Source organism: Phyllostomus discolor, chromosome 2, assembly GCF_004126475.2.
Source record: "Phyllostomus discolor isolate MPI-MPIP mPhyDis1 chromosome 2, mPhyDis1.pri.v3, whole genome shotgun sequence".
NCBI lineage: Eukaryota > Metazoa > Chordata > Mammalia > Chiroptera > Phyllostomidae > Phyllostomus > Phyllostomus discolor.
The window spans coordinates 52,647,683-52,664,039 of NC_040904.2; the positions used below are offsets into that span (position 1 = coordinate 52,647,683).

Sequence of the window (16,357 nt, forward strand, 5' to 3'; positions counted from 1 at the left end):
AAATCTTGCCAGACCGTCTTCCTACAGATAGAAGTTGTTATCATAATATAAAGTCAAATACAGGCCAAATTACTTAAGTGTGTAATCATGCTGCATGCAAAACTTTTATATAAATTTTTCTTTTTTTACATACATGGATATTACACATACTTTACACAAAATTTTAAATGAATTGACCAACTTACTCTGAATGTGGATGCCATACTTCATACCAAGATTGCTGCTTGACCCAAAAGAATGCCACAGACTGAAACGCAATGCAGATGAGGATCTGAGACAAAACGGAGAAGAGCAGAGATCCGGATATGAGGCCTGACGGTGGTCTTTGTGCCACAAGCTCCTTCCATGCAGGATTTAGACTCACTATGTTGAGAATAAAAAGATGAAAGGTTTGTAGCTAAATTAATTTTTCACCATAAAATACATAAGCAGATTCATTTAGGAACTTAAAAAATTTGTTTTTGTCTAACAAATGTTTCATATGAAAAATGTCCAAAAACCAAGCCAGATGTCCATAAATAATCTGTACACGGAAACAATTTAGGCTTTTCCAAAAATGACTCAGGAGTCTTTTAAATGAGTCTAATGAAATTCAGAGGAAACATTAATACAAGTAAAAAGGATATTATTAAATATAAGCATATAGACTAAGATTAATCACCACCCTGTATGTTTAACTAAGAACTTATTTTTAAAATTTTAATTGCAAAACCACAGTTAAATTAATACATATATCTTCTTCTTAATAAGACATTAACAAAGGTTTGCAGCAATATAAACATAACAGTAACATTAAAAAAGGCCTTGATTACTTACTAAAGTGGTATCCACCAAGTCTCTCCACTGTCAAGTTTCCATCTGTTTCTTTGTACATAAATAATCTGCATACTGAGACTATGTAAAAATCTCTTTCCTCATCAAACTTTTATTCACTAGTTTTAGCATCCATTAAAGACTGTCTAAGTCAGCCATTCTCAACCAACATGATTTTGCTCCCAGGGAACATCTGACAATGTCTGAAGATATTTTTGGTTGTCACAACTGGGAGAGTGAATTACTGGCATCTAGTTGGCCAGAGGCCAGAGATACTGGTAGCATCCTACAATGCACAGAATAGTCTCTCACAATAAAAAAAAAAATATCTGGCCTAAAATGTCAGTAAGACCAGGCAGGATCTTTCCATGGTTTAAGTCCCTCATTCCTTCTGTATTTATTAGTTAGCATTTTACTGTAGGATGAACTTTCCTTTCTCTCCTATTTATTCACTCATTTGTTCCTCCATTCACTGCCTGTCTGCTTGCCAGTATCAACTTGTAAATTTTTATTTGATTAAATGGGTCAGATCCCATTACCATCATTTATTTTGATGTGATGTGAACATCACCAATACTAGAAAAAAAAACATCTTTTGTCTCCTTATATGTAGAAGGACACAGTCATGCCTGTGATGCTCCCACCAAGAATTCATAGCCCAAGTCTAACGAGAATACATCAGAGAGTGCCATGTAACTGTCAAGAGGCCCTCCGAAAAAGGCTGATGCAACATTCTGGATTAAAGAAGACTAAACAGACATGATAAATTACATGAAGTCTGTGAACTTTGATTAGATAGATCCTGGGCTAGGGAACTGGGGAAAAAGGTATAAAGGACATTACTGGGACATATGACAAAACATATGAATATCAGCTGTAGATAAAATTATATCAATGTTAAATTTCCTGATATTATTGTGTTTAATTATATAACAGAATAGCTTTGCTTTTAGGCAACATACTAAAATATTCACAGGAAAAAGGGCAAGATAACATAAACTTATTCTTAAATATTTCAGAAAAGAGTGAAGAGAAAAAAATAAAACAAATGGGACAAAATATAAGCTATTGGAAATAAAGGGAATATTCACAAGAAATCCGGGGAGGTATGCACAGTATTATAGCTATTGATATAAATTTACCAAAGTTGAGTAAGTCACATTAGAATTTCATATTCTTTGAAATCAATAACAACAACAAAAAATACTCACTGGTAAATACCACCACCAAAATGATTGCCAGATCAATGAAGAGAAACTGGAAATCTCCTAGGTTACTTAACACCTACAGAAGTAATTTTTAAAAACATAATTAGTTTTCAGGAACTATTTTCATACTACTTTTTTCTGGTTTTAGTTTTTTTCCCCCACGCTAACTATTACTACTAAATGATACTTGGACCTGCTGAAAAAGTTAAATACATTTGCCATTCAAATGAGCGAAATATAATGTATTTGCAAACATTCAATTGAATACACTAGTATAGAAGGCATCTCCTTACAATTCACTCAATAAGTCTTTCAAAAGTTTTCTGGCAAGAGGAAAACACAAACTTTTACTCACAATATTCAATATCCTTGAATATTAGTATCTTGAAGTCTCCTTAATATCTAACAACACCCCTCCTGATACTATCTAAATTATAAAAAAGTATAGTTTCACAAAGATGCCTTGGAATGTCACCAATATCCATGTACACACGCAAGGAGTCCAAACTTTTGGCATCTCTACACCACACTGGAAAAAGAAGAGTTGTCTTGGGCCACAAATTAAATACACAAGCACTAACAAAAACGGATGAGAAAAAAAAAAACCTTTTAAGTAAATTTACGTTTTTTTGTTGGGCTGCATGCTGCCCGAGGGCTGGACACCCCGGATAGAGCTATGTCTAAAGTAAGATCACTTCGAGTGTAAAATCAGATGGAGTACCTATGGACACCTCTGTCCAAGCTTTTTCTCCAAACTTATAATGTCCTACAACTATTGATGAAACATCTTTTCTCATTCTGGCCTTTTCCTGTAAATCTATTGCAAAGTTAACTATACTTCTAAAATATGTCACGGCTTGACATTTAGGAGAATTCTGAGAGAGATGTCCAATCTGTGCTAAAGGCAAAAAACAAATAAACAACCATCTTTTATTCACAAGGTTCAGCCACAGTTGTTGGCCTTAAGGAAAATGTTATTCCATATTAATGAGATTTTTCAATTTGCTACACAAAACATATTAAACTACAGGAACATTCATAGCTACTTAAGTAAGTTCCATAATTAATGGATGCATTCAAAATCAAACATATAGGCTCAAATCTTAATTTAAATGTTTTTAACACCAAGTGCCCTCTCTGTAAGCAATATCAGTACTCACGGAATATAGTAGAGTAACACTGAAGTATTGTATAATGCTGTACAAAGCCATAAATTTAAACACACAGAAGGAAGTCATTAAAGCAGCACGGCCTTCCCTGTGAAAACAAATGTTGGCATGTGAATAAAGGCATTTTAGACTCCTCCCCCAAACCACAATCATATCTTGACAGATGAACATCTACATTCAACAGCTGCAATAAAGCACACTTCTACCCAAAGAACTAAGCCAAAACAGAACTACAAGAGATGAGGAGTAAAAGTCAATCCACTGCTAATAATATAAAATATACCCCCAAAATTCACATTGGTTTCTATGATAAATTTATTTTATTTTATTTTATTAAAGCAAGCTACAGAGGTTATGGGAAAATTTTCAATTTGTACTACCTGATGAGGTTTGGCACACAGGAAATACTAGGTGTTTTGGAGGTAAAGGGCGATGCCACTGAAGCCTCAAGCTCTGATAAGGAAATGCCTCCATGCGCCCTCTTCAGAGCCTACAAGTTTGAAGAAGGAAACTGGCTGAGTTTTGTGAATGTGCCTTAGAGAGTAAAGAAGGAACTACAAATCACAAAATTATACTTACACCACAATCATTTGCACCATCACCACACATCCCAACAAAGTAACTAGGAAACAAAAATTATGTTAAGATTTTGATTAATTTCTTAAAATATAAAATATTTAATTACAGATTTCTCCAATATAGTATTATGGAGAGCTAAGAAACCAAGCTTCTCCCAGTGAAACAAACAAATCTTTCCATTACAATGACCACAGGTGTGCTGCTTTGCAAACAGCACCAGCCTGCATGTCAAACGACCTGGATATTGACCTATTTCTGTTTACAAGATGGACAAATCAGTTTCTCATTTTGACATCTCAACTTCCTTTTGGTTCACAGGCCAGTGCTCAATCCACTGAGCCACACCAACCAGGGCTCCTTAATTTCCTAATCTTTAGAGCAAAGTACTTGGGCTTGCATAGTCTTTAGGCACTTACTTTAGGGCTATCAGTAAAGAGTTCTCCCTTAAAAACTTGAAACATAATCATTTACTAAAACTATAAAGTCAGTTCTGTCAAACTGAAATGAATGAACTTTACCTCACAGATTACCCAGAAAAGAAATTGTTGCTATTGTACTTGAGCTGCAAGATTCAAGATGAGCACATAAGCCTCTTTTAAATAGACTAAGTTATCACCTACCTAATAGGGGACAATATTATATATGTGAAAATTAGTTAATACTTTTGGGGGGTTGAAAATGAAACAACTCTATTTTAAGAAAACACAAGCACACCAATACCTACTCTACATTTTGCAGTGCTTCTACCAACTGTGTCTTCTGATCAGGTGCCATACGAGCAAACACAGTGCCATGCAACATCAACTGGAAAAAAATATGAATTCTTTAAAATACTATTTACAATGTATTCATGTGAATGCATTGTACACAAACCCAAATCACTAACCTTAGGAACAAGATCTTGAAAATGCTCCAGTATCACTGAAAATGACTTTCCATTCATGGCAAAATGATAACGAGTCACCTGAAGATCCTCTAAGCTATTATGGGCCAATTTAATTGGAATAGCCTGCGTATATGACATTCAGAACAATATTTAGGCAGCCAAACCAAGTAACACTACTCATTTCAAAAATAGTTCATCCAAAACTAAATTCTTTCATTTGATATTTTACATAGGACATTGAAAGTTTAACATTTATTGAAAGTAAAGGGAAACAATTTTAAGGGGATTTATGTTTATTTAAAAAAAGAGAAATTTAAGGAAAGCTAAATATCTGCTACAATTTGAAATGACCCATGAACTGAATGTTATTGCCCACCTGCATCATTTATCACTACTTTTAAAACAGGATAAATCTTTGGGATTCATATACTTAAAATTGTACTTCTCAACTTTGTCTAACTATTGAAATCGATAAACACTGAGATTCCTGATTCAGAAACCCAGGCCTCTGTTTTTACTTTTTGTTTTGTTGTATTTTCATGTACCACATTTTATTTCTTTAGGCTACATTAAAACAAGCAAGCCACAAAAGAGAAAATTCATCTTGACATTACCTCCGAGTCAATTGCTAAGGAATTGCTGCACTGTGTTAGGGAGTCTGCATAATGCCAATTGATCTTGGCCACTTTTCCATCCTTTGGAGGTAATGCTTCAGCAATAATAACTTTATCCTGAGGTAGTATCATTCCACAGTCTCTGGCCACAGAGACAGCAGTTAACATGTTGTCACCTAATTTTCAAAATGTTGAAAACACATTAAAATTAAAATAGGAACATAAATATATTAATCAACAAGTACTTATTCAGAATCTACTAGAGTCCCCCATGCCTAGGCTGAGAAAAATGAAGATAACGTATGGTCTTTACTACTGCAGCTTAAAAGTAATAAAATCAGAACATACTTATCAAAGAAAGCTTCAAATAACTCACACACACACACACATATATATATATATACACACTAAATAGTCAGAACATTCTCACCCACAATTTTTAAAACCAAATACATTCTCAATCTTTTTGAGTCATTCACTAGTAGTGTCCATTCAATACCTGGCACAGTGCTACATACAGAGCAGGTGCTCAATAAATATTTGTTGAAATAACCTAGAAGTGACTGGTGATCTGTACAAGAACACTTGAGTAGTATCACAGAAAAAGAAAAAAAAGAATGAATTACAAAAGGAAGACTACACAAAACTAAAAGATAAGCAAGACACTAAGAATATAAATCTTTATGAAATATAAAGAGAAGCAAGACAGGTAACTTCTTAGTCATGAGAAAGAAAGAAGAGCAGCACTATAAGGACAAGGTCAAGAGAAGAAAATGTCAGCTTACAGAAGAAGCTGGCAAAGGCCTTGGGAGCCCACTGCTATCAGAACTTAGGGGCAACGTTAATTCCCCCCTCAAACTCCCACACTTTCCCCAAGGATGCCTCCCTGTGACCAGGTAGACCCCTTGGGACAACAAAGCCATAGTCAGTCATGGCAGAAAAAGAGAGGAAAGAGACAGAGATGGAAAATGCTTTGAAGGCATCATAAAAACCAAGAACTGCTGGGATACTAATAAATTTAGTTCTTGAGCTATATAGTAATAAGTATGCTATCAGTTGAATCTCACAGTCTAAAACATGAAAATGTGCTCAGGCCTTTACCAGTAAGTCTGGCTGAAAACATAAATGCCACCAGTGAATATCTCTTAAGTGAACATCTTTAAAATATATATATATATTTTATTTATTTATTTTTAGAGAGAGGGCAAGTGACAGGGAAAGAAAGAGAGAGAAATATCAGTGTGTGGTTGCCTCTCATGCACCCCTCACTGGGGACCTGGCCTGTAACCCAGGCATGTGTCTTGACTGGGAATCGAACCGGCAAGCCTATGGTTTGGGCAAGCCTGTGCTCAATCCACTGAGCTACATCAGCCAGGGCCATAAGTGAATATCTTAATTCCAATTATTTACTAAGAAAAAAATTACTGAGAGCTGCCACAATTTCACACAGCTAAGGAATGGCAACTGTCTAATATTATCAGCACTACTGTAACACCAGGAGAATCAGTCAGATATAGTAGTTTACTCTATAAATAGAATTTGTTAGACCTCAAAAGGGTATTGCAAAGTTATCTTATACCTTGAAAAATATTCAGAGCTGAAACAGGGCAATGAAGGATGGAGCCACTATATAACAGGCTTTTATAACCAACTGCTCATTCCTCAGTATTATATATCTTGAAATCTAAGAGTCACACTCAATTTTTTCTGAGTCCTTCTATAAAGTCTAACCTGTGACCATGACAGTGCGAATGTTGGCTTTATGCAAATCTTCAAGTACTGCAGGGGTTTCTTGCTTTAATTTGTTCTGCATTATAATTAATCCCATAAAATCCATGTTGTTTTCAATGGCATCTCTACATAAAAAGAAATTTTAAGACATAATGGTTTAGTCAAGAGAATACGTTATTTTCTCTTTATATTGATAAAGCAACTTAAAATATCCATAAATTATAAACTAAGACATTTCATATACAGAAATAAACCACATATGTGTTTGAGTTCAGTATCTCAAAAATTTTCAACCTGGAAAAACAATTCTCAAGAAATACATTTTGAAATTAAGTTTCACTCGTTTAAATAAAGGAATATAAGAGTCATTTGGAAAGTATAGTTGCTCTCCATATCCCCAGGTAGGACCAGGGAACCAATCCCCACACAGATATCAAGGGAGAACTGTATACCTTCATAAGACACTAAACACTTGTAGCATTAAGGAATGTTCACCTTGTGTCCTACAAACCAAATAAGCAAGCATAAAATGCATCCAGTATATGGTAGTCACTGGGATGTCCAAGACGAAAAGGCATGCTCTCTACTCTCAGTATGCTTTTGTGAGGAAACAGACAAGCAAGCAAGGGATGTGTGCAAAATAATATGCGCTTCAGCACTATAATGGAGATGAAGTCTGTTCAGTGATGGTTGTGTTAAGAAATCTATAGCTACCAAAATTAAATCACAGATATTTTTTTTTCCAATGGAGAAAGGGGGCTTGAGGTTAGAGATCAAAATTTCAGACCTGCAATAACCAAGTGGTTTTTCTACACGAAATTTAACAAAAGTCCTTTATATAGCTATACACCTAAACATCTTTGAAATGTATTTTATAACAATGGGTACTAAAGGTGTTAAAAAAATAGAAAACTTAATATAAATGATATTACCGGTGGCAACAGGAGAAAGCAAGCCTTGAAACCCAAAAATGCAATTCAAAGCACAAAGCTCTGCAAACGTGGAACAACTCAGTCAAAAGCACTGCAGCCATTTTCCTATGAGGTACTAGCAGTTTCTGGCTCTGGCTGGTTTCCTAACTGTCCTATGACACAGGTCATGGAAATTTTGCCCTCTCTTGAATAAACAGTACAATATTTAATTCGAGATACAAAGGTTCAGGCTATTCTCAGAAGGCAGAGTGAAAACAGAAGTTTCAGTCGAAGGATGAGGGTGAAGGGCAGCAGAGAGAGAAAAGTTGATAGGGAAGGACAGGGTATCCTGGGCAGAAGAAACAGCCTATCTGAGGGCATTTGTGTCTGGTTGTCAAAGTGTGACAGTCCCACCACAACTGGTGAAGTTGTGTCTTGAAGTCCTAGGTGAAAAGGGATGTCTGACTATAATATGCTCAAGCACTACAGTCAATTCATTAGTCCGTAGAAGGGAAATGGCAGAAGGTGAAGCTGTAGAGGAAAAAAAAAACCCTAATATGCCCTTCACAGGAATTAGGATATAATATTTTACATTTTGGCTCCAAATCATACATATTTATCAGATCATTTAGTTATTGCTTTTTTTTTTCTAATCTTGAAGCATTCAAGATTAGACCACATCCCTCAAATACTGTTTTATAGTTAGAATTCCTAATGTAGTTTTCCTTTCAGTTAATCTGGCCACCCACTCTATTCCTGCAGTTCTCACTCAGAAAAACAGGACTGTAATACACACACTTTTTACTTAACTTGTCTGGAATAATTTAACAGAAGTTCTAATAGTCCATAATTTAATCACTTCCCTATTGGTGACTATTATGTTATCTGTACTATTTAAAAGAACATTTAAACATGAACTTATACACATGAGAAGTATTCTTCAGGGTGGAGTCCTAAAACTGCACTAGCTACATCAAATGACATAGGCAAATTTAAATGTTCTTTTAAGATTTACAACAGTGTAGTAGCAATATGTCGTTTGTTACAATTTTCTCAGACCTTTGCTAATATTTGCTACTATCAATTTTGCCAATTTCGCCAACTTTAGGAAAAATGTGATGTCACATTGTGGTTTTATTTTGTAGTTCCCCAAGAATTAAAGTGTCCTACCTATCATTTTCATGTGTTCACTGCTCATTTGTATGTTTTTCTGATATTTACCTGTTTGTATAATTTTCCTATTTAAAAAATTACATGTTTTGTTTTCTTTCCTGTGCATATCCCTGGATTGTGAACTCCTCCCGTCAGTGATAGGGAGCCATTTATAAGGCTCCAGGTAGGAGATTGTTAAAAAGTTTTCTTTGGAGGAGTATTCAGTATAGATTACAGAAAGGAAAGACTACAAAAAAGAGCTAAGTCCCTGAATTATAGATAATGGTAGTGGGGATGGAGGAAGAAAAGGCTATTTCACAAGCCAAATAAGCATGTACATCATAAAAGAGTCCTAAATAAAAATGTTATCCTCAAACAGTAAGTCTAGCCCTGGCTGGTATGGCTCAGTAGATTGAGCACCGACCTGTGAACCAAAGGGTTTCCAGTTCAATTCCCAGTCAGGGCACACGCCTGGGTTGTGGGCCAGGACCCCAGCAGGGGGCATGCGAGAGGCAACCACACACTGTTATTTATCTCCCTTCCTCCTTCGCTTCCCCTCCCTCTTAAAAAAAAAATTTAAATCTTTAAAAAAAGGTAGGTCTATATTAGTTACAGCAAAAGTAACAATCCGTGAATGTAAAACCTGTATCTACACGTGAAAGTAAATGTGATGCTGGTGTTACCATTTGACATTTGGGGTAGAGAAGATCCTGCGCACTGTGACTCACGATACTCTGACTAATTAAGTACTTGGTTCCAACTACTGAGCTAGAGCAAGCTGATCATTTGGGAAAATAAACCTCTGTAGAAGTGGATTTACTAAAACATAATTATGTTCTTAAGAACATGCCCAACACATAGCAGGGTGGGGACCCAATAAGCATTTAACAAATAAATTGAAAATAGTTCCCAAGAGCTGTACTTTTATCTCAACTAAAAAAACACTGAATTATGTATAGTTATTAAATATTTATTCAATGTATACAAATACTCAACTACATACAAATTATTATATGTGACTTACATAAACATAAACATTATCAGAAAAACTGTAGAAAAATTGTTCATCGACCTTACCTGCTAATATTCTGTACTTTATGCCATGTCAGTTTTGACTCCAGTTTTTTGTGTGCAAGAGCAATTACACGGAAGCCCTGTTTAGTGTAATCCTCTAAAACTTTTTCAAAATCAACAGGAACTTGAAAAGGAAAAAATAAATATCATTGCTAGAATTGCTAATACAAACATATGCAAATACCAAAATTTTATTCAAAGCCTTGTTGGCTCCTTACCTGTTTCAGGTTTACAAAGACTGGCAATGACCTCAGGTGCTCCTTTCATGTAGGCATCCATTTTCTTATCCCCCAGAACCCTTGAAACCACACTCATTCGTTGCAAAGCAGAAGAAAAGGGGAACTGGCGAACAATTCCTATCTCATAAATAGCCTGCATTATTTCAAAAGATACACAAAGCATGTATTATTGTCTCTTTTTGAAAAATAATTTTATTTATTTTTTAGAGAAAGGGGAAAGAAGGGAAAAAGAGGGGAAAGAATCATCAATGTGTGAGAGAAACATTGATCGGTTGGTTGTCTCTTGCATGCCCCTGACCAGGGACCTGGCCCACAACCCAGGCATGTGCCCCAATGGGGAAATGAACCAGCAACCTTTCAGTTCATGGAACAATACTCAACCAACTGAGCCATGCTGGTCAGGGTGCATTTATTATTCTTGAAGAATTAAAACAAATATACTTAGGTAACAAGTAAACAATCTTCACTTACTGGAAGTTCAAACAGCTCCTAAAAACAAAACAGAAAGAACAAAGAAAATAGTACAGATTAAGTCCATTAACATACTCAAGATAAAAAAATAATGCATCCACAAAACACTGTCTGAAAAAGAGCAAAGAACTTTGATTATTTCAAAGCCATGTTTCAAAGTTGCTCCTCTCCTGCTTCCCATTTAAAAAAAAAATTCTCGAATATTTCCAACTATTTTGTTATCCTAAAATTTTAACACATTAAGTCCTAAAATAAACTAAGGAAAATATATTTAAATATTCAACCAAAAATAAAGCATCTCACATATATTTTTTTATTCAATTCTAGGAACACAAGTGCAACTTAAAAGGATTAATCACCATGTCACCATGTATCTAAATCACAAGACACTAAGCTGCTAGTGTAGTAGTAATGGTACTAAGAAATAAATCTCAATATTTTACAAAGAATACCTGCAAGAGCCCAAGTGTAGTTTCTAATAAACCCAGTTAAAATATTCATATCTGCATGAAAGCTAAAGGACATGAGATTTCATTTTCTAGTTATGTTTCAAAATTAGGATTAAATACAGGCATCAACATAGCATAAAGTGATTTCGCACCATCTCCTGGTTTCCCACAGGTGTCGATTCAGGAAGCAGTTGCTTTGGAGGACGAACCACAGTTGGCATAATTCTATTATGAAGTGCTGTTTCCTCTTCAGTTGCTTCTTCCAGAATCTGAAAGGAAAATATTCAACATACTGTTTAAGACTGAATTTACTGGTTCCACTTTTAAATGAAACACTATGGCTATTTTCAGTGAAGTTAAAAAATTTTAGTGTCCAAGGAATAAATGAGCACTACTAGATTATTAGCATAAATAAAACAAAAACAAACCTAGGGGCTCCCAATCAAGATGGTGATGTAGGCAGATGTGGCTCACCTCTTTGCACCACCACATCAAAATTACAATTAAATACAGAACAACCATCACTCAGGAATGTCAGAAATTGAATTGAATAGAAGTCTGATGACTATGGAATTGAAGAAACCACATCCATCCAGAGTGGTAGGAGGAGCACAGACAAGGAATGGGCTAGCCCCACACCCACGTGGATAAAAATTCAGGAGGAGTATCTTGGGAGTGAGGAGTCCCAGACCCACACCAAGCCCCCAAGGCCATGATTCCAGTGCCAGGAAGCTAAGTCCCCAAAACTTCTGGCTGCAAAAATCAGTGAGAATTGAGTCAGTGGAGGAGGCTGCTGGAGCCCTAGGTAGCTCCTCTTGGGGAACCCACAAGCTACTTGTGCTTGGGGAATATACTCAGACTCGCTCCCTCTGAGCCCCAGCACTGGGGTACCAGTGGTATACAGGGAGAGACTGAAGTGTCTGGGTGGCATCAGACACTTTAAGCAGAGGCCATTGTCCCTCAGCTGAACCCTTCCCCCACAGAGCCTGTAGGCTGGTGCTACATCTGAGTCTCCATCAACATGGCTAACACTGTGTGACCCACCTTGGCAGTCTAGTGGCTCTATTCCACCCAACTTACAGACCCACCCAAGCTGCTTTTCCATAAGAATGGCTGGTCTTGGCTCCTAAATCCTATCAAACAAGTAACTGCAGGCTTCAGTGAGTCCTATAGGTAGCCAGATTAGAGTCACAGTTTGGCTTCACCTGGGAATCGCCAAGCCCAGCACAAGTAGCAGGTATCTCAGATTGCTTTTGAGCTAAGGCAGGGTAGCCTCAGGCAAAAAACAGGTAGGGGCTAACCCTAGCCTGCATCACCCAGGAAACCCCAGAGCCCACACACCCAGTGGACAGCTACAGACCACGCTGGAGCACCACCACCCTGCCCCTGCACAGCTGATCCTCCAAGGAGGGCAGAAATTGGTGGTCAGTGCCCACAGCCAGTCCTTGCAGTTGACTGGCCTGGGTATATTCCTCCCATTGATCTGCCAACAGCAACCAAGGCTCAACTACAAGAGGCTTCTTTGTATACTCAGGTATACAAAGGTAGCACCTCGAGTACCCAGCTTGGGGTGACAAGGATGGCTGTGCCACGGGACCTTACAGGACACCTACTACGTTAGGCCACACTATCAAGACATGGAGTCAAAGCAGTTCTACCTAATACATAGAAACAAACAGAGGCTGCCAAAATGAGGAGACAAAGAAACATGGCCCATTTGAAAGAACAGATCAAAACTCCAGAAAAGAGCTAATAAACAAAATGGAGATAAGTAATCTATCAGGTGCAGAGTTCCAGCAACTGGTTATAAGGGTGCTCAAGGAACTTAGTAAGAACCCCAACAGCATAAAAAAGACCTGGTCAGAAACAAAGGATACACTAATTGAAATTAAGAACAATTTACAGGAAAACAACAGTAGAATGGATGAAGCCGAGAAATCAATGATTTGGAACATAAGAAAGCAAAAGACAACCATACAGAAAAATAAGAAGAAAAAAGAATCCAAGAAAATGAGGATAGTATAAACAGCCTCTGGGACAACTTTAAGAGGTCCAACATTACCTCCTAGAGGTACAAGAAAGAAAAGAGGAAGAGCAAGAGATTGGAAGTCTACCTGAAAAAAATAGTGAAAGAAAACTTCCCTAATTGGTAAAGAAAGTAAGATATGCAAGCCCAAGAAGCACAGAGAGTCCAAAACAAGATGGATTCAAAGAGGCCCACTCCAAGACACATCAAAATTAAAATGCTGAAGGTTAAAGATAAAGAGAGAATTTTAAAAGCAGCAAGAGAAAAGGAGTTAGTTACCAGAAGGCTGTCAGATGGAAGTGGGGAGGGGGAGAATGGGTGAAGAGGTGAGGGGATTAAGAAGTACAAATAGGCAGTTACAGAAGAGCTATGGGGATGTAAAGTACAGAGTAGGAAATGGAGTAGCCAAAGACTTATATGCACGACCCATGGACAAGAACAATGTAGGGGAATTGCCTCAGGGAGTGGGGGATGCTGGGTGGAGGGGTGCAAAGAGGGAACAATCAGGACAACCATAATAACATAATCAATAAATTTAAAATTAAAAGAAAAAAAAACAACCAAAGCTGGTTAAAGTCCTAGCACCTCATGGAAGAGAAGAGGAAGAAGTCACAAGTGGAATAAAGAAATAGAGAAAAATTTCTCTAATTTTGCTCCAACAACCTGTAGGACTTAGAGACTAATTCTGTTTTTTAAAAAATGTTCTTACAGTCACTAAATTTTCAGTCTATCACCCAAGAATTCCTTTCTACTAACATGAAAGTGTTCAAACATATTATGTACCTCAGATATGGCTGACAGAACCAATGGGTCAAGAACATATTGAGATCCAAAGATATGAATTTATTGTTTCAGTTTGCACTCTTCTAGTTAGGATACCACTACCCTAACCCCTTAAAATTTACTATAAAAACACTTTTGTTGTTGTTAAAAAAATTCAAAGAACTTGTATTGAAAATACACATGAAAAACAAACTAATTAGACTCTGCAAATGGAGGAAAATCAATCAACAGGAAAATGATGGGGAAGGGAACTATGCCCAATTAGCCAACTTTACACAATTCTAAGACACACTTGAATATCTCTGAAATTGGCATATATCTTACAGAGCTTCTGTCACACCAAACAGCAGTAGTGACCAGTTACATGAAAACATTTCATTGATCTTTTCTGGTAAGACCAAGCATTAAAGCATTAAGTCAACAAAACATGCTATTACACAAACTTACTTATTTAACCCATTTTTTAAAATTCTACAAAAACACTAAAATCTACAGAACATCTATTCATTGCAGAGAAGCTTGAGAGAACATCAAAAATGAATCAGTCCTATTTTGCTTTACACTCTACAAACGAAGTGGGCATCCTTTAGACAATTAAATTTGAGAAGTGTTTACTGTGAGTTTTCAGAAGATGGCAAGCACCTATCCACTAATTCATCTCCTTCCCCTTCAAAATCTCAACAACACAGAGAAAACAAACCTGTAAAGGTAAATAAAAAGGCAAGTAGGGAGAGGAGATTTCCAATATGGACACAAAGTCAAATTGGAATCTGACTGATGACTATAGCAATGGAGGAAACAAGAGCCCGGAATAAACACAAGAGGACATACAGGAGAGGGGGGGAACATTTCCTATCAGCCAAAATAGCTGAGCTAAGCCAAAGACCAAGTAAGAAAATAAGCAGGTCATTCCCTAGAGATATTCCAGAGTAAAGTAAAGCCCTACTTGTGGAAGCACTGTTGGAGTATGCGCGGAATTTAACCTGAAGACGAATTCTGCCCCTTTAAAACTGAAGAATGCCTGCCTTCAACACACCCTCAACACACAAGCTCCCCCTAGTCAGCCTTCTTATTCAGGAGATGCTTTTCAAGAAAATGGTTTTACATACATATGGACAAGGATAAAAACTTTATTGCACCTACCTAGAGTCATCTAATCTGATCTTCATTCTTAAATATGAAAGTATTATCAAGATGTATAATGAAAACCAAAAGCATATAAAAACATTAAGGATATGGAAGAAAAACAAATAAACAAACAAAAAAAACAATACTGGCCCAGAGAAAATACTTCAGATACCAGAAGGGAACTTTAAAAACAAAACTGTTACTGCATCTATAAAGGCACTGAATGCGCCCTGACTGGTGTGGCTCTGTGGACTGAGCACCAGCCTGTGAACCAAAGGGTCACCAGCTCAATTCTCAGTCAGGGCACATGGCTGGGCTGCAGGCCAGGTCCCCGAGAAGCAACCACACACTGATGTTTTTCCCCTCTCTTTCTCCCTCCCTTCCCCTCGCTCTAAAAAATAGAAATCTACCCCCCGCAAAAAGGCAAAGAAAAAAAAAGAACTGAATGCTGTGAAATGGTTAACAACCAATGAACATAATTAAACACAAAGAAATTAAAATTATCCATAGCAAAACATGTAGAAGGAAAACCAAACACAAACCTCTGTGTGTAAGGATACAGGGAAGTATAAGATGAGGACGAAGAACACTAAAGACACATCTCTACTCTGTATTTGGTACCTGACCAATAAACTGTAGCGCCAAAGACCATCTTACTGACTCAGGCTTACTGCCCCAAGTTGCTGATAGCTGATTATCTATTATACACATAAAGCAGGGGTCAGCAAGTCATCTTCTATTAAAGGTGTTTAAGTGCATCAATTTAACTAAAACAAACACTTCTTTTATACAATTATAATGATCTCTCCAGTCATACACCTTTAAAAATTATATAGTTCCTTTCATGGTACAAGGCAGACTGTCATCAAAATAACCAGCAGAAATAATACTTCTGTAAAGTAATTTTTACTCTCTCTTCCTAAAATTACTTGTGATTTAAAATATTAAACTTACCCATCCGATGGCTTCGAACATTTTCAAATCAAGTGGATCACCAGAAAGCACGCCTTCAATTTTTGTGAGTGAGTGGCAAGTAGCCATACATGCAACAAACTGAGACTTTACCAACATCTCATTGCAAACATTTTCCTCTGGCAAAAGAAAACTAAATAGAAAATGTACTG

The 16,357-nt window shown here is 36.8% G+C and overlaps 1 protein-coding gene across 5 annotated transcripts in view; it reads right to left on the bottom strand.

Annotated features, from left to right (window-relative positions):
* Window positions 1–16,357, bottom strand: part of ATP13A3 (ATPase 13A3) — an 86,921-nt gene that overhangs the window by 22,361 nt on the left and 48,203 nt on the right. For all 5 annotated transcript variants that reach the window (XM_036017860.1, XM_028505159.2, XM_036017858.1 and 2 more), the window contains 14 exons: window positions 16,188–16,338; window positions 11,449–11,565; window positions 10,848–10,865; window positions 10,356–10,509; window positions 10,141–10,261; window positions 7,001–7,125; window positions 5,270–5,445; window positions 4,656–4,778; window positions 4,494–4,573; window positions 3,770–3,812; window positions 3,571–3,680; window positions 3,182–3,278; window positions 2,025–2,097; window positions 186–363 (listed from right to left, as the gene is read on the bottom strand). In XM_036017860.1, coding sequence (XP_035873753.1) covers window positions 186–363; window positions 2,025–2,097; window positions 3,182–3,278; window positions 3,571–3,680; window positions 3,770–3,812; window positions 4,494–4,573; window positions 4,656–4,778; window positions 5,270–5,445; window positions 7,001–7,125; window positions 10,141–10,261; window positions 10,356–10,509; window positions 10,848–10,865; window positions 11,449–11,565; window positions 16,188–16,338 — 1,566 coding nt within the window. The remainder of the gene's footprint in view (window positions 1–185; window positions 364–2,024; window positions 2,098–3,181; window positions 3,279–3,570; window positions 3,681–3,769; window positions 3,813–4,493; window positions 4,574–4,655; window positions 4,779–5,269; window positions 5,446–7,000; window positions 7,126–10,140; window positions 10,262–10,355; window positions 10,510–10,847; window positions 10,866–11,448; window positions 11,566–16,187; window positions 16,339–16,357) is intronic.